At 43.7% G+C, this 18569-nt stretch overlaps 2 protein-coding genes across 2 annotated transcripts in view; both read right to left on the bottom strand.

The window, feature by feature from the left end:
* Nucleotides 1–11580: 11580 nt before the first annotated feature.
* GPR88 (G protein-coupled receptor 88) lies at nucleotides 11581–12675 on the bottom strand. Its single transcript, XM_010207842.2, has one exon. It carries the CDS (start codon nucleotides 12673–12675, stop codon nucleotides 11581–11583), a length of 1095 nt encoding a protein of 364 aa, XP_010206144.2.
* A 3083-nt stretch (nucleotides 12676–15758) lies between these two features.
* The window catches only part of CDC14A (cell division cycle 14A), a 43189-nt gene continuing 40378 nt past the window's right edge, over nucleotides 15759–18569 (bottom strand). Inside the window, 1 exon segment of the mRNA XM_062003528.1 lies at nucleotides 15759–17552. Within this exon segment, the coding sequence (XP_061859512.1) occupies nucleotides 17250–17552 (303 nt within the window). The 3' untranslated portion in view covers nucleotides 15759–17249.

Below are 18569 nucleotides of genomic sequence, written 5' to 3'. Positions count from 1 at the left end.
AAACCTCTCCAGTTGGCCATTTTGGTCATAGGGGCTTTTATGTTCTCCATCTCTTGGGGAGCATCATTTGAACTTGAAGCTCATCCTCTGGCACACTGGTACCAAGCACAGTCAGATAAAGAGGACTCCTGAATCACCAAATGTGCAATAAAGCAAGAGCTGACAGATTCAGTGTCTCTTGAAATGGGCAGAAGAGCACAAAAACAATTGCTGTGGAATGACATTGTTCTTATTTTAAAACCAACGTGCCACGTTATAAGTTACTGATTGTTCACTCTTTGCTAGCTCAAGGGAAATCTGTTCTGCCACTCCAGCTTGTGGTTGTTCCAATAGCCTGGTTCTTCATATTTCTAATCCCACTGCCAATTGATTTGGTTCTACTTCTCTGCACACTTTCCATTAAAGTCTTGGCCTTCTTCTTCCCCCATGCCTTCTGTCTACGGATGATTCCCTCTCTTGAAGCATCTCTGACAAACTTCCTTGTTCCTTGCCAGTATTGGCTACAGCAACGTCCATTATCTCATTTTCACTTACAAGGAAGTATGTTGTTCTCATGTTCCTTCCAACACCATTGTCTCCTCTTTACTCCTACTCCTTGGCTCTATTTCTTTTCCAGTTGCTAGTTCCTTAACACTGTCCTTGTAGGACTGCAGTCCATGAATGCTGCACTGACCTGTATATGCAGCTTTTCAGTGGTGTAAGCATTACAATTCTGTAACAATATTATGCTTTAAATTTCACCTTGCTCATGCTTTTTTTGCAGGTTTCCTAATGGTTTGTCCAGCACCTCCCCAGCAGCTACTAACCTTGGAGCTTTTCTAGCATTTCCTAATTGGTTTCATTCCCATCCATACCCCTTACTGTCCAGTTAATGACATGTTGAACTCTGAAGGAACCCCGTGGTACTTTACAGTTACATTCTGCATGATAAAACACTACAGAATCAGTATTTTAGGGCATCTGTTTTGTGACAGGTGTGTGTTTGTGTAACTTGTCAGGTTATATAGCAATACTTTACCTCTAAGCCAACAACTATTGAACTCCTCTAAAAGCAAGGATTCTTCCTCCAGTGAATGTCCTTGGCCCAAACACAGCATGCCACAACGCAGACTCCTCCTTGCAGAGGCAGAATACACTCATGGAAAAGCCTAGAGGCTGGCTTTACTACCAATGCAAAGTTGTTTGGCTGCCTGGATTTTATTTACTTTCAAATGCTGAGATCATCTTGAAACTCATTATTAAGTAAGGCCTCCCCAGACTTCCTAAGATTAGGGATATTGTTGTTTATTTGGTTTTCATTTTAATAACTTTGACGTTCTTCTAAAGATTTCTTAAGCTTACGTGGCCGAGTTGCACTCTTCAATACTAATTCAGCACAGGGAAATGCTTTGGTTCACCTCACCACTTTAATAAAAACTACATTATGTGTTCTTCTCTGACTTCCTTTCTGATAAAAGCACAAATTGATTAATTGCATGTATTGGTTAACTAAAAACTAGTAGAACTTAGTAGAAAACCCATTGAATTCTCAAGTAGAGACTAGGAAAACTGACATATGAAAGTGAAAATATATGTATATAAAGATAACACAATGAGTGTCTTAACATTAACTACCCCAGATGCTTGTTTGTGCAAAACTTACACTTTGGCAGTACAGATCCTTTTATCTCCACCCTTAAAAAGTGATCAAAGTTTCATGAGCGGCTCAGGGAGGATTTTTTTTCCCCTCTAGCTTGCTGGACCAAAAGACTGTTGGTTTCCATTAACTGCACACATGTGGTACATTACTTATCTACTTCCATCCACACTACCATATTTGAGCAGAGATATCTGAGTGTATGCTTTAAAACACAAACATGTTTATGTTACACTGAGGCAATGATGCACAACCAATTTCTCACAGTTTTATCTGTGTAGGCAGTCTTAAAGCCGTTTTACATCTGTAATCTTCTCTTTCATGTCCATACACTTAAACTTAAGCCTGTTAGTGTTATAAAAACCAAAAGGTAAATAACTGCATCAGTGTAAAGCCAGTATTGTCCCCAGTTCCACTTTAGGAATTCTGACACTGTTTTTGCTGATATCTATTAAATTCTAGAGGCTATTTAGGCCAGATGACTCGCACAGCTTCATCCTTTTCACCAGCAGCACATGATCTCTTTGAACCATAGTGCCATCTAGCTTCTCTGCTCCTGACCTCAGTAATTCTGTGTGATGTAGCAAAAACGAAGTCCAGGGAGCTATTATTTATGTTAATACAGCTGAATAAGGAAAAGGAATTACTCACCGAGTCTCTCAATAAACTCCTCTTTGATCATCCTTTCCAAAGTGGGAGACAAAAGTATGTATTTTCCTTTGGAATAGGTCACACTGCTTCCCTGCAAAATGGAAAATGAAGATCCATACCGACACTCTAGGCAGGCTGCCTGTCCCTTTGCCAAAGTGCTGGTGCCACATCAGCATTAATGTCCACTTCACAGGACAAGAAGGGCAACATAACCAAATCCTCTCACATTGATGAAGATGTTTCTCTCTTAAAGAAAAATTCCTGCTCTCAAAGGAGCACTTTGAGAAGATTTGGAAGATTCCCTAAGGTGCCAAGAAAGGAAAAATGATAAAGGTACTTCTAATTCAATGGGGAGGGGGTGTGTGTGGTGGTGGTGGGTGGGGGAGTGTTGTGCTGCTTCCTTGATTAATAAAGACATTGCAACGTTAAACAGTCCGTCATAACTCCTTGTAACAGGTTGTGTGAAACGGGAACCCTTTTTGGGTTATGGATTTCCTTGTATACACCTGGAATCTGAGGCACACTCAAAGATGCCTGGGATTCATTTGCTTTGGCAACATATGCAGGACCTACCTGTATGCAAGCATACACTAAATCCAGTCCTCTCAACAAAGGTGTAACCCATAACAAAGACTGCAGCAGCAGAACAGATAAAATCTACACCTGAGTCTGGCTTAGGTTCTCTGCAGCTTCTGCTGAGCTAGGACTATACAAATCCAATCTATTTTTTCTTAATCTTTCTTTCTAATTCCCTGATGTGCTCTTTACTGCCAGGAGGGATATTTCTTGCTCTCTCTCATGAGCATGGTTTGCTTCCAACAACTGGCATCATCACACAAACTTCTCACTGTTAATGCCCAGTAGTAAAACAGCCCAAGTCTTCAAACTCTCACCTCAGGTTCAATAACAAGTTAAAGACATTCCATTAAATTCTGCTAATACCCCAAACTTCTGAAGTGATCAGGGTATAATGAGGCCTTAATCCCCAAATAATTGAGAAAGCAATTGAGATTCCACTGCCTTTCTTCCTTTTCACAGAAACCACATTAAACCTGTGAAGATATGAGGACAAACATGCTACTGGGGTGTGCAAAGGTGACATATATGTACGACTATTAGAGGGATGCAGTAGCTGTGGCCTTTTGCAATTGGCTTGTATGAGGGAGGATAACTCAGATCCTTGGCTGGCCATTGTGAAGAGTAGGCTGCAGCCTTCTTGTTCCTAAAGAGCACACAGACACAGCTATCCTCACTGCTGACAGAATCCACTAGCATCAGACACCCTTGCATATCATCTACAGACAACCTTGGGAGCACTGAATGTTTTAACGGACACTCTTGGCAACAGCTTGTTCACAGACTATCTGAATAAACACATTCTTGACTTCATAGGTACCTAACTAGCTAAGCTAGGAATGGCTGGCACATAAACAGCTTTGGACACTCGTGCTTGAAACCAATACTGAACGTCAAAATGCTACCAAAAATATGTTACAATGCACCACATTTGTGGCCATATATTTTTCTTTAGAATTCAATGAACAGTTGTCTCCCAAATAAAAAAGATAATAGACCAATGATAGTACTAAAAGGAGATAATGGCTTAACTTTTGTTCTCAGAGTTCAGTGCTTAACGTTCTGCTGAAACCAGATCACTCTCTGAAAGCACACTGCGTATTCTCTGGGAAGTCACCCTCCACCTGCCACCCAGTTTGCAGTCTCATAAACAGGCATCTCCCAGGAGCCCTGGCTCTGGTTCCCGGAGCAGCTTCTGGGTACGAGAAGTCACAGCCTCTGCCACGAGAGAGACCTTGGGAGGCAGAGCCAGAGTGCTTGGGGCACCATGTGCTGTACTGCAAAAGGGTATGCCCTTGTCCACCACACCAACACCTAAGAGCTGCCAAACAAGCTCCCACGTGATGTCTTTGATCTCTGAGCACCAACTGCATTTCTTCTGTTCCCAAATTCCCAGCCTCAGCCGAAGGGGATGCTCGGCGAGAGATAAGGAGTTCTGACAAGTTTTGTTTCTCTCAAATGAAGTAAAGCTGCAGCTCAAAAGGCTACATATTTTTAATTGCATCCACATATATGCACATATAATTGCATTTTAATATTAATGAAAGGCTATCTGTATTTGAATGCACACACATACACGTACATATAGGTATATTGTGTTCCCTCAATGTTGACAACTCGGGAACAAAACATTTTTCCCCTAAAAAAATCTCAGGATGTGTTCCTGTTTGGGCTGAGACCAAGCCTGGGATACTACCATGCCAAAGATACATTTTTTTTAGCATAGTATGACTACATTGCAGAAGGGACTATAATTATAATCCTGACATTACCATAACGACCGTGGTTGCTATCAGGTGACAGGTATAATATAGATAATCAGTAGACAGTACAATAGCAATATTTAATGATGCATGAGAGAGAAGAAAATTAATTCATGCCTTTAATTCAGCTCAGAGCCATTATTTGTTGTATTTGTGTGTGACTTTCCTCATCCTGGTAGCATGTACATAACAGTTACAATAAACAGCAAAGAGCCAAGCAAGATACCTGGTGTGGAATCCAGAGAGCTTACATTTACTCATCATATACACTGAATAGTTTTTGTGTTGCTATTTATGTCTCTTTTTAACATGACAGATAGTTGTACTGTCTTGCTTTAATACCATACAGAAAAAATAAGAAAGCTGATAGCCACAGTGAAAGCTACGAGAAGTGCCTTTGCCTTCCAATCCAAAAGCAGCAGTGCTGAGGTTCTTCTTCTGTTTTCCTATGTTGCAGTCTACCAACTCTCTCATTTAATCAGCCTGAGTGAAACAATGCCACAAATCAAAAAGAATTCCTAATCCAGGCTAAAGGGAGATGCTCTGTTGGATGAAAGAGGGACCACTGTGCTCACTGGAGGAGGGAACACGGCTGCACATTTCAAATCCTGCAAGTTTTTACCGCTGTCTTTGTAAAAGGATTAACTGAAAGGGGTTTTTTTAATGGAAAGGGACACTCCTGTAATGAAACTGTTCCAATACATGCAGACAGCAATGGATGAAATGCAACAGAAGACAAAGAAATAATACTGAGATACGAAGTATTACTCATACATCTTCACAATATTTGTGGTTATTACCTCTGCTCAAACCTTGCTGCTCCTGTCTCCACAGCTACAACACTGCTACAGCATTTCACTGAGCTTCACTGGAAAGAAGACAGAAAGCTTTTAAAGAATCACTGACATAGTTTCACAAAATGACATGAAAGACACTGTCAGAGGCCCTAGGGTGAGAAGAAAGTGGCTATCACAGCACTGTGGTACACTGAGGCAAGGCAGACAAAGGCAGATGAAGAAAACAAAGAGGACATTTCCCTGTGACACCTCAACAGAACAAACAGGAAGCAAAGTGTAACACTTAATAAAGCTCCAGCTATTGTATGATTCAACAACTTTGTCTCTCAAGCTCTCTCTCTCACATGGTTTTCTTCTGTTGCTAGGGCTTACTTCTCTCAGACTGATATTGCACCTCCATCACATCATCAGCTTCAGAACAGACCAGGATGGATGCAGCTCTTGCCTGAAGTATACCTGCATTTTTATTTCTGCCCTGAAACTGCCACAGGACAGGTGAAGACTCCACAGCCTGAAGACATCTGTTAGGAAATTTCCATCTGAGATAGCAAATTGATGAAGCTATGAATAAAATAACAAGATGCCAAATACATCTCTTCCAGGTATGGTAGCTGCTGCTGGGTTTCTCCCCAGGATTGCACTTCCACTTTCCTCACTCAGGAAAGAAAGGGAACAGAAAGGCCAAGTCCTGCTGCAGTAATCAACACTTCACCTTACTGAGAAGCCCAAGGTGCACAGCTCCTTTCCACAAATATTAATACCTTCTCTAATGGCCCTGTCACAGGCAAACACCACCAGTGTGTCCATTCAGAGAGGAGCAGGTGTGACAACCACCTGTGCTATGGCTCTGCGGCGGCGTTTTGCAGCAGCAGCTGTTTCACTTTGTAGGGCTGCTCCCGAGCACAAGGCGACTTTGATCTGAGCTGAAGCTTTTCAAAACTCTCTGCTCCTTGTACCTTGGTTCTTGAATCACAGCAGCTGGTTCTGTCCAGCGAGGGTGAGAACTGTGCTTTTGTCCTTTGTTTTTCTTTAGTAATTAATGCTGAACATGGTTTTAATCCGCTGCCAGTTCTAGAGCAGCGGGAATACTTTTGAAGCAGAGGATGATCTCACAGGGGTACAGGGGAAAAAGGGGTTTTAAAGAATACTGACAGAAACTGGCAGAGGCACATATTTGAAACTTCAATCCCATGAAGGCATCTGTGAAGCCCATGGTGAAGCCTACTGTGCTACACAGCTCCCCTGTTTGGCTTCAGCTCCTCCAGCAGGCAGTTTGCTCTCAAAAGCTTGGCTGAATGCTTCTGCTAAGTTTGGTGTTGGGTTGCAAGGCAGAAGTCCTATGGCTTGGTCTAAACACCAAGCCATTGACCTTCCTGGAATGGCTACTATGTTTCTTCAGAAACCCAAATATTGGGGCTAGAAAGCAGCCACAAGTGTTTTTACTCCAGCATTATTTTGTTTCCCGTTCTTCAGTTTCACCGATAGCCGCCTGGACCAGTCACAGGGCACAGACTGCACTGGAAGCTTTGCAGTTGGACTCAGCAACAATCAACAAACAAGGTGGTCCACACTCTTCAACAGAGCTATTTGTCCTTCAAGACCATGTTTTCCAAGACAGGTCACACCTTGTATGGTAACAGATTGGGCTGGCCAGTGCATAAGGGGATGTATTCCGTAACAAGGCTGTTTTTCACGAGTTAATCATAATGAGCTTGTCAGCAACAAAGTTTATTTTCTCTAGTCTTCAAAGGATATGTGACCTTTTGTTAAATATATTACCCTTGTTTTTTACATAGCCTTAAGCAAATACAAGTATCTGTAAATACAGACACAGCATTCGTCCACTACCACCCAGGAAAAGAACCAACCAAACACTTTCAAAATCTACACAGTCTCAAGCAGAAATTTAGGCACGTGGGATTTGTCCCTCAGTTCTTAGGTCTTAGTCTGCAGTTGTCTCCCAAAATCGACACTGCTCAAGGAGTCATGCCCCGAGCAGCAGGATCAAGTACTTTTCCCTTGGTGAAGGAAATTAGAGACAATACTGAAAAGGGGGAAAAGAAAGAAAGAAAATAGGCTATTACCCTGGTAAAGTGATGACAGTGCATGGGAAGGATTGACATAAAAGAGCAAGAAAAGGTAGCTTTCTTAGAAGTGAAACAGTCACGAGAAAAGCTATTTTCGCTACCATTTGGGAAAGGGACTTCTGAATTTAAAGAATACTGCAAGAATCTAGTTATGTGATTTAAGATGAAACAGAAAGCTAAAGTATACGTTGTCACTTTTTTCTTTAATGAAATGCTACACTTAAACGTCTTCATTTGAAAATAATCTGTATGTGGGTTTTTTGTAAAAATAGCATCAATTTGGTAGTTGGGGGGGGGGGGAAAGAGGTTCCCAGTGTGCTTGTGGCTGACTGGATGTGGAGGGTGGCTGAGACATCACCTGTACGTCCAGGAGTGCTGCTGAGCGCTGCCTCCACTGATGCAACCCACACCTTTGGCCTTTTCTCATTCCAGAGGTTAAAGAACATTTGCTGCTGTGTGGAATGTTTTGTTCAAAGCATAAATTGAGACTGCAACTGCATAGAATCCTGCTTCCTCACATATATAAAGAAACAAATGATTTGAGGTGGTTTGTTTTATCATAACCTCAGGCCTTTCTCTGGCCTGCAGGCTTTTTCCCTGTCTTGTTTCTCAGGGTCACATTATTAGTGCCCCCGTCCTGCTGTCTTCATCTCCTCTTGCCCTATTTGCACATTGCTGCCTGTGACTTTTTAAGGACATTTCCTTAGGGCAACCCTTGCTCAGTTTTGGTGGAGGCTCACATTATTGCAGCTGCCTGATTCCACAAAGCAGCTCCATGGCTTTTCACAACTACCTGAAATTAAGGGTAACTACAGAAGATTGCAGAATCTCAAGGGTTGGAAGGGACCTTGAGAGATCATCTAGTTCAACTTCCCTGCAGGACCTCCTAGAGAAGGGCACACAGGAACTCGTTCAGGTGGGTTTGAATGTCTCCAGAGAAGGAGACTCCACAGCTCATCTGGGCAGCCCCTTCCAGGGCTCCCTCACCTCAATGGGGAAGAAATTCTTCCTTGCATTTCTTTGGAACCTCTTATGTTCCAACTTGTACCCGTTGTAATCCAAACTAGAACTACATGTTCCTATGCCACCTGATCTAGGTGAACCTGCTTCTGCAGGGAGGTTGGACTAGATGATCTCTAAAGGTCCCTTCCAACCCCTACCATTCCATGATTCTATGATTCTATGATTCTGTGATTCACAAATACCCTCTGCAAGCCATTTTCACAAACATCTTTGCCTTATTGTTCTGAGGCATCACAATTTTACTTTCAAAAAGCAGGTCCCACATGTATTTCTGCCTGGGCAAACCACAAGCTGACTGCCAGATTTATTTAGCCCATAATACACCAGACAGCTGTTTTCAAGCCACAGCCATCCACATTTCATCCAGCCTATGACTAACTCCCAGCTGCTCTTGTTTCTAGAAGCCCTGAGAAAATAACAAAGGGATAGGCACCTATTGCACATGAACAACGTGGCTGATCTGCACTACTGTGTAATAAATTCAATGCTTTGATGGGAGCACACTCCTCCTCTGATGCATGTGAGCCAGTTGACCAGCCACTCTAGGAAGGGCAGCTTTAGGACATGCCCAGCCGACTTGCTGGCACACCACCAGAGCAAAGGAGCAATTCGATACAAGCAAACCTCTTTGAAATTGCTGAGAGGATTTCCCACCTTCTTTATTTACACCTCTTGGTGAAGACATTTTAAAGGACAACTGGCAGCACATCCCTTGCATCTGTAAATCGTTTGTGTGAGCAAGACAGAAATTTATACTGAAGACAAGTCACCAGTAAACTAGCAGTGGACACATTTGAATCACCTGTAAAAGTAAAGCATAGATGCCAAAACAGAGTCAGATCAATTTTCTCAACCAAGAAGCGATAGCACAGAGCCAGGAGAAGTTGAGCTAAGCCAAGCTTCCGTTGCAGTTTACCATGGAGTATTTACAAGGTGGGGGTACACAGAGTATGGCTGCAGAACAAGGCATACAGCTCTTTGCTGAGCAGTGGTTTTTCGGGGAAGCTGATCTTGAGACAATTACTCTTCCTTAATTACTTTAAATGAAAATCTTTTCTGTGTAATGCTATTTAGGTCACCTGAGTATACGAAAACAGTCAAGGATTTACAGTCAGATGTAATGACATCAAACTTTCCAAGGGATTTCCAGCTGTTTTCTGGAATTAATGCATAGCATAAGGATAGCTGACTGGAGTTTTGTACGACAGCAACTTTTAGACCTGTTTGCATAAAACTTAGTCTATAGAAAATACAGGCATTTCAGACTTAACTTGCATGCTATTTTACAAGGGAGAAGTTCCAGTTATCTGATGCTTAGACATTGAATTCTGAAGCAGGTTATTGCTTTAATTCCAGACTAACACGTTCCATGGCCAAAACCGGGCGGGAGGGAGAACTTTAATGATTATTTGAAAGTTTGTCCTCTTGCTTATGGACTCAGCACTGCGACTGACCAAGTGTTCCTTTAGCCATGGTGCAAAGTGGCAATGCACATCCCTTCGTGGCTCCCAGCCTAAGGCTTACTTTACAGCAGAACAGGGTCTTACCCCTGGGTGGCCCTGGGTTAATTTTGGCAGAAATCCGGAATGTTTTCCAGAATTTTTATAGGTGTGGTTGGAACAGTTTTCCTCCTCCATTTGTTGCACAAAGCTAGCAAAAACAGTCACTGAGAGATTGCAACAAAGATATAGTGGCTCCTCTATTCTCCAAAATATGTTCATAAAAATAAATCTTGCATATCTTGTATGTGCATGTTTCCTCGCTAGCCCTCCCCATCTTTCTCATGTCGTCACTCAGTGGCACTCAGTCTTGTATTAATGCTTGTATTGATGCCTGTCCCCCAACACAACAAACTGTTGTCATGAAAAGCTTTCCTACATTCACAGGTATCCATTCCTCTTCTCAAGATAGCACAATTTAGGTGATACTACTCACGGATGCCCAGGGATTCAGAAAGCAATTACCTTCTTCCAGCCTTTAGTGCCGAAAGGCAGAGTGCAAAGTATCGCACCAGTGCAACAGCAGCAGCTGTGTTGGAAAAGGAGCTGGTCAGGCCACGGAGAAGGAAACGCAAGGATTTTAGGTGCATTCCTGGGAGGAACGAGGCTGCAGCACTCACCACAGCAGCTTTGCCTCTCCACCCTGAGTGTGAGGAGCTGTCATCTCTTCAAATGCCACACGGAACCTGTCATTTTATATTTAGCAGAGGCTGTGAAATCGCACTTCAGCAACAATGTGTTTAACAGAAACACGATACACAGGTAACTGAAGAGGTGACGAGGTCGGACGGACAACCCTGGTCTCCATATTGCATTGTATTTTCTCAGGTGCATGACCACAGGCAGAGGCCTCTGTCGAAACGGGCCTTGTATGAAGAGCTCTCCAAACAAAATACCCCAAGCAGATCACTACAAAGGTGTAGGTGTTTTGCACAGTTTCCACAGGCAGCAGTACCTGGAAGTTTGCCAGGGAGAGCTGAAGAAGGGCCTTGTATGGAGAGCCGAGATCCGGCAAACCAGAAGGGAGGCAGTTCCAGGAGGGTTTGAGCGTGTATGTGGATTTCTGTGTGTGTGTGTAATGAGACACTTTCCAGCTCTGCACAAGCGAACCTTGTGTTCGGGGAGCTTGCTCCAAAGAATTCCTTCAAACGCTGAAAGAATTACATAGCTTTTATAAAAACAAACTTGCCTCGAGTGTCAGGAACGGCTGCCTGGGTGCCTGCCTCGCACGGAGGCTTCTAAAGCATAACGGCTCCTGGGTACGTGTCCTTCTTCACTGCCCGTGCCAGGTTCGTACCTTCGCCGGCTGCTGTCCGGGGCCGGCGCTGAGGGGGCGGCGCGGCAGACCCTCAGCCCAGCGCCCGCCACGCTCCCGGGACCATCCGCCGGGGCCTGGGGCTGCCAGTGGCTGCGAGGAAGAAGCGCGTGGGGCCGGGGAGGGGCGACGGGAGACGGCGCGAAGGCAGCAGCGGGGCCGGGCCCGCGGGCGCCCCCAGGCGGTGGGGCGGGGCAGCGCGGGGGCCGCCGGCCGCCCCTCAGCGCGGCGCCTCAGCGCGGCCCGTCGGCGGCTCCGGCGCTGCCCAGCGTCCCCCGGCGCCGCGGCAGCTGCGGGCAGGGCGGGGCGGGCGCGGGGCCGGCGGCGGCGGCGGCGGCGGGGCGCGGGGCGGCGGCGGCCGGGCCGTCGGCGCGGGGCAGCACGGAGCGGGCCGCCCGGCGGAACTCCTCGCTGCGCCACGTGTAGAGCAGGGGGTTGAGCGCCGAGAGGGCGCAGAGCAGCAGCCAGCTGGCAGCCTGCAGCGCCGGCGGCGCCGGCCGCAGGAAGAAGCCCAGGAGGCTGACCCACACCAGCGGCTGGGTGCCCAGCAGGAAGACGCAGCAGAGCAGCAGCACGGAGACGCTGCTGAGGCGGCGCTGGGCGCGGCGGGGCGGCGGCGGCGCGGCGGGGAAGGGCAGCTGGTGCAGCAGGTGGAAGTTGAGGACGCTGACCCGCTTGGCGCTGCCCCGCACCCGCCGCACGATGCCGAGGTAGCAGTGCAGCAGCAGCGCGGTCTGGCCCAGCACGGCCAAGGCGAGGAGCAGGGCGGTGTAGCGAGAGCCGCCGTCCGTCTGCCGCGGGGGCGGCTGCTGGGTAGAGCCCGACGTCCAGAGCCCGGGCAGCAGCGGCACCAGGAGCAGGGCGAGCGCCCAGGACAGCGCGATCATGCAGCCCGTGTGCCTCCGCTGGTACAGGGCCTGATACACGCTGGGCAGCTTGGTGATGAGCACGTACCTGTTGAAGGCCACCAGCAGGTGAGAGGCCAGGGAGACGGTGAGGCCGAGGCCCAGGAGCCCCCCTCGGAGCAGCCGGTACTCGGCCGAGCGAAGGGAGGAGGAGTTGGGAGGCAGCAGCCCCAGCACAGCCTCCTGGGGCATCCACAGGGCGCACACGCTTAGGTCGGCCGCGCAGCCGTTCACAATGAAGGCATTGCTGGTTGTCTGCAGTTTCTTGAAGGAGAAGACTAAATAGATGACCATCACATTGGATAAGGTCCCTGAGATAGCTAAGACTGCGTAGAGCAGCGACAGGAAGATGCGGGTCCCGGAGGAGTCCTCCCAGAGCAGCAGCAGAGGCGAGCTCGCACTCCAGGAAGAAGCGTTGGGCATCTCGCTGAACGCAGCTCAGTTTTGACTTCTCCCTCTAAATCCCATCCTTGTCTGGGTCAGAAGATCCTGCAGCAAGTCGCCCACCAAGCTCAAGGGAGCATGTGCAGCTGAGGGGCTCCAAGGCAGGTTTCAGTCACACGAGCTGCAAGGTCCAGGAAACGCAGGTCACGGTAACGATCCAGCAAACAGCAGTGATCGAGGCAGGTAGGCAGCGAGAGATCCCATAGATCGTTGCTAGCGAAGGTGGGTCCATAGGGAGCAGATGGCTGTTAGCAGACCAGAGCACAACTGACGATTCTGGAGCTGTGAAAATGCCAAAAGCAGCAGCACCTTGCAATCAGCAGCAGAAACGGCAGCAACTGATACAAAGCTTTGCAGTTTCTCCTCTGCCACAGTACGTACACTGTATATCATTCCAGGAAAATTCAGCCCTTCCACTCTTCATGAATTATTCAGCAGATTTTCAACTTGTTAAATCAAGAAGAAGAAGAAGAAAAAAAACCCACCCAACCCTATCATGCTCCAGAAATACTGCAACTACACAGTCTGACTCTTTTCTCTTTGCTTTACCAGTTTCCTGGTTCTAACCCATTTGCACGACTTTCATTTGCAGCAAGCTTTCAGAGCGCTATCAGTCGCTTCTGTCTGAAATGCAATCTTAATTACTGTGGAAACTCCTCTGCTTAGATACTCCAACTGTTTTTTTTCTGATTTTATTTTTGTTAAGAGAAAACACAGTATGCTTCTGCTAGCTTAATTTTAGAACTGGTCTGTAATAACAGTGCACTTCTAAAATGAAATCTTTCACGCACAATAGATACACAAATCCCTGGTAGGACAGTATTTCTTATTTGAGGGGGCTGTTCCTCAACCTAAATGTTCGATGTTTCTTGCCTCAGCCCGCAGGACATCCTGCATCACCAGACTACCAGAGGGGAATGCCCCTGTCAGAAAGCACAAGGATAAAAGGGAACCAGTGCAGCATTTCAAACGGTCTCACACCAAAATGAATTCAGAACACAAGTTCTCATGCAGGTGAACGACAGGTTCTTAGGCAGACTGGAAGTGGAATAGTAGGGCTTAACAGTCCCTTCCCAAAGGGAGAAGAGTTAGTGGGATTCTCTCTCTCAGGAGCTCTACAGTGCTTGACTCATGTCAACTGACCTTACTCTGGACAAGATTTAATAAGAAACTTGTCAACAGCTTCCCAGAAAAGGAGTGCTGATTAATTTTGTGGTGAGTTTAGGAGAAAAGGTGCTTTTACAGATGGGTCACGTGCAGGCTACAGAAATAAGCAATCTCAGCTCATAAGCCATGATCTGGACATTGACCAAAGGTGTCTTTACAAGGTGCTTTCAGATATTGCTAAACTCACAATGGCAACACCAAAATAATCTGTTGGGAGGTCATTACAGTTACAATACACGTTCTTTTAAGATAACAAGAGTTAATTTGTATGGGTTAATGGCTTATTTTGTTGCAGCACAGCACATCTTTTATTTGACAGAAAGGCTCGTGTTTGCAACTGACAGGACTATTGATCCAAATGTGGATTTGTTACAAACATGAATATCTATGTTATTTTAAAATTAATTAGATTGCTCATGTGCTTAAGGTTAAAGACATACCTGAGTGATTTACTTGATCAGGCCCTTAATTACCATATTTTTTGCCTACTGCACTTTACAGTGTAGATCTAATCAAGTGTCAAACCTTTTGAGGCCTTTCATTGTTTAGCTGTCAGTAGAGAACAGTTATTACAGAAACTAAAATCCTCCTCTTTCTGCAGTACTGTAATTGAAAAATTCTCTAAATCTGCAACAAGAAATGTCTCCCTAGCCAAAAAGCTTCACAAAGCATAAAGAGGTGATTAATAGTTTCATAAGGCATTAGCCACAGAACTGTAGGCCCAGTAGAGACCTCTAGGCTTATTTAATCCATTCTCACATGTTGATCAACACTCTTTTTAAAGATCTCATGTGCTACAGCTTGTTCTCCCAGAACAAGAAGGTACATTTATGTATGAAACAATAGAAATGGTAAAGTTCAAGAACAAGTGAACAGAGGATATGAAACAAATGTCAGGCTATTTCTTAAAAGCTATGAGGTTCCAAAGACCTCCCTGACCTTTCGCTGTCCCCAGATTTGTTGTTGAGAAGCTGATTGTTACAGAATGTTGGCTGTATTTACCATTCATTTTTAGGAACAAAAGATACCTTGTATGTTTCTTGGCATTTAAGTGTTTCATGTAATAAATCAATAGAAGTGAAGTCCAGAAACAGACCAAGGGTGAGGCTGATTCCTACACACTATAAACTCTTAAATTAGCTGTTCTGCCTTTGTACTTACTTTACACATCCAAATCACCATCCAGTAATTGTCTGAAGGCAGTGGCAGAAGCCTTCTATTGCATTTTTAAATTAGACTGTCACTAGAATTTGGGCAACTTCTAAAGTATCTGCTCTATTCCTGATTTGGCCAGTTCTTTAGAGTTCTGTCCCCATCATCCACAGCACAGTTACCTGACAGCAGTATTAAGCACTGAGGAGAAATAATCGTGCAACACAACAAGTTTGCCAAAAATCTGCAGCAGAGTTCCACAATGTTAGACCCACCTGTCACTAGTTTGCAATTGAAGGAAGGATAGAAAGCTAAATGAAAAAAGGATCTTTTTCGTTTCTCAGGGACAAAGGCCCCGCTGTTAGTGAGGCTAAGAAACCTCTTGCACATGGGAAAAAGACAAGGTATATTATAACCCTTTAACACGGGGCTTTGGCCACAAAAAAGTTTCCTCTGTCAAGACAGAGCTTTCAAATTTCAGTATTTTGAAACATTACCCTTCCATCATATCAAGACGTTCATTAAATTCTTGATGTTACACAAAGCAAATACAAGGTCAGCTAGAGAGAGCAGTTTATACAAGAACTATCATACTGATGTCTTCTTACAGCTTCATCTTCCTAATGCATTATATGCTTTAGAACAAAAAAGGTGATTTTGAAGTGCTGCTCTTCCATTAGAGATCTAATCATATGACTTTACATCAAAAGATCCGAGTAAGAAAAGGCAAGAAACAAGGAAGCTGGCTGATATAGGCATTTTATTACCAATTAGCTGTCTGCATATATCTCTCTCTACACATTTCAAAATTAAACAATATTTCATTAAGGAAAACTATTTATAACAAAGTTCATGACAAAATTCTTTATAAGAGGTAGAATTACCTTACCATTAATCTATAATTCATATACAGCATATTGTATATATATGCACACACATATGCTACTTCGTGTGTGTATATGTTACATATACACAGTTGTGAAGAAAGTACAGCATTGCATGTCAATTTCATCAGTGATTAATATAGCTGCTCTCAGTATTGCTTATTAACACTTTCAGTACAACTTCCCGGAGCAATCTGAGATCTGATCTTTCTAAAACCAACGTGGCACTCTACCTTACCTTCAGCTGGAAAGCAAATGCAGGGCATGCACAGGTCAGGGACGAAGACTGGCGATTCAGCCGAGTTTTATTTTCAAGCTTCCGTAGCTATCGGAGAAACTCGTAAGCAATGAATTTGTTTTGGTTTCCTCTTCTAAATTAGTGGCAAGTCAAGTCCTCACAGCTACTTACTGTTTTCCTTTTTTTTTTTCCTTCTCACTTGGGGAGTTGTGAAAATTGTAGACGTGATCTCTAGTACTTGACTGGAACACCATTTCATTCCCAGCCTCATTCCTAATCACACCTGATTAAAGTTAAAGAGCATCTTTACTACTGATAAAAATATCCTGTGATACAAGAGGTTACAATAGCTAAGATGTTTAACATAGTTTTCGAATTATAAGGTTTATGTAGCATCCAGCTGATAAGTGAAAATGGAACATGCTTCCAATATCTTCCTTAGTGTGCCTTGCTGATAGAACTGTGCACGTACTGCCATCCGTGTAAGTGTGCAGCACTGCCAGGTTCATCGTACATACACATTCGTACCAACTGAAGTTTGGTCTGCCTTCATTTCTGCAGCATAACTTGAACAGCAAAATTCAACATTCTGCATGGAAAACAAAACATTAAACCCTTCCTTTAAGGGAAAGCGAAGGAAAGCGTTAATTGTACAATGGGATCATCACATTCCTTTCTCTTTGCAGTGGAAGGTACATTACATTTCAACAAATATTTTCCCTTTAACTTGCTTTCACAGTGTTTCCTTATGAAACATTAGCAGCTGAAAGTGGAAAGCAGACAGTGCATCAAGTGCTTTCAGCTGACAGCGCAATAACTAGTCTCTCACTAGTTAGACTTCCATTAAGTTACCAGAGAAGTGAAAAAGTAATTACATTAGGCTTTAAGAAATCATGATGGACCCATAAAACAAGAAATACATCTTGTTCATAAAAAAAAATCTGTATCTTTGATAAACACGTAAAAAATATCCATTTCCATAGCAAAGTGGAAACTAAAGTAAAATAGATTCTAGTTTTTACATCATTTTAAAATATATTGCTTACCAAAATATTCTCTGAATACATATTTTAACACTGTACACAAGTTAATAAATGTCTTAATGAAACTCATTAGAAATATATCCAAGCTGTCTCAAAATTAAGTTTAAATCTGTATAGAACATGGGGTAATAACATCCATAAATTCAACATCAGTGCATGTGCAGTAGTCATTAACAAAACATTTCTGCCTGTTAAGAAGTCTCCTCTTGGTGCTAAGGTTTTAATATGTCTTGTGTTGAAGTTTCTTCCTCTGAGTGAGCGTCTTCCTTTGTTAAATTCATTCTCCTTCATGAAGGACTTCAACTTTAAGAGCGCTACAGGTTTCACCAAAGCAGCAGGGCTTTTGTACCGAACATACTCAGACTGAAGGGACTGTGCAGAGAAAAAAAAAAGATCAAAACTCACTGGGGAGGTTATATTTGTGTATAATATGCACTCTGCAATTAAATATAAGGAGTAGAAGAAGGACAGGAAAACAGAGTTGGAGGGGGATCTGAATCCCTACACAGGTAAAGATGAATAAAGTAGAAGAAACTACAAACCTGGACACAGTAAAGTCCTTCAGCTTTTCTGTATCTACACTTACTGTTCCAAACCAAATTCTAGAGATTCTTGAAGAAAGTGTTACGAGTCCTTTAAAATATCACCTTAAAACAATACCTTAAAAATGTGTTGGGGAAAACATGATTGCAGTTACTATAACTGAATTGTTTCCATTTATCCTGAACGAGAATGAAAAGTGCTACTGTGAAAAGTACAGCACATGTTAGATGTTGATTCAGGTAAGGACGTAGGAAACATATATGGTGTAGCTAATTACTGAGAAGAAAGCTACAGCAGCACAATTATGCACATGAATACATTAATGTGGGATTACTAAAAGCAAATGGAAATGAAGCACTGCAAAAGGTTCACCTGGATTAGCAAGCAGTCAGTATAAGAGGAAAGCATTACCTGGTCTATTGCATTTATTTACCTTTCTGGTTCTATTGAAATCTAAGGTGTTATAGTAAGGTAATTAATCAGTTTAGACAGCATCCAGAGATTTTATTACCTCCCATACAGATGTGTTCAGAAAGTCATTCTGATTATCTGAGAGAGCTCTTTACTGTACTAGTACAGTTATAAACAAAGAGCAAATTAAAACCCCAAACCATATTTTAGTACTGCATCAATTCATCAGAATTGGAGAAAGAACTATAGGACACGAATGCCAAGAAAGCTCAGAACCTTGGAGTCTTCCATTTCCCCACTGTTCCTAACTAGTCCCTATAGAAATGCTCTTCAGCGTCCATAACGAAACCTATTAGAAGGGCATAAATGGATATATAAACCTTTAGAGCAATAATATCACAAGACTACTCTTTTTGTCTCCTGTATCTTAAGTCT

Source organism: Colius striatus, chromosome 10 (assembly GCF_028858725.1).
Source record: "Colius striatus isolate bColStr4 chromosome 10, bColStr4.1.hap1, whole genome shotgun sequence".
NCBI lineage: Eukaryota > Metazoa > Chordata > Aves > Coliiformes > Coliidae > Colius > Colius striatus.
This window is presented reverse-complemented; position numbering and strand designations above follow the sequence as displayed.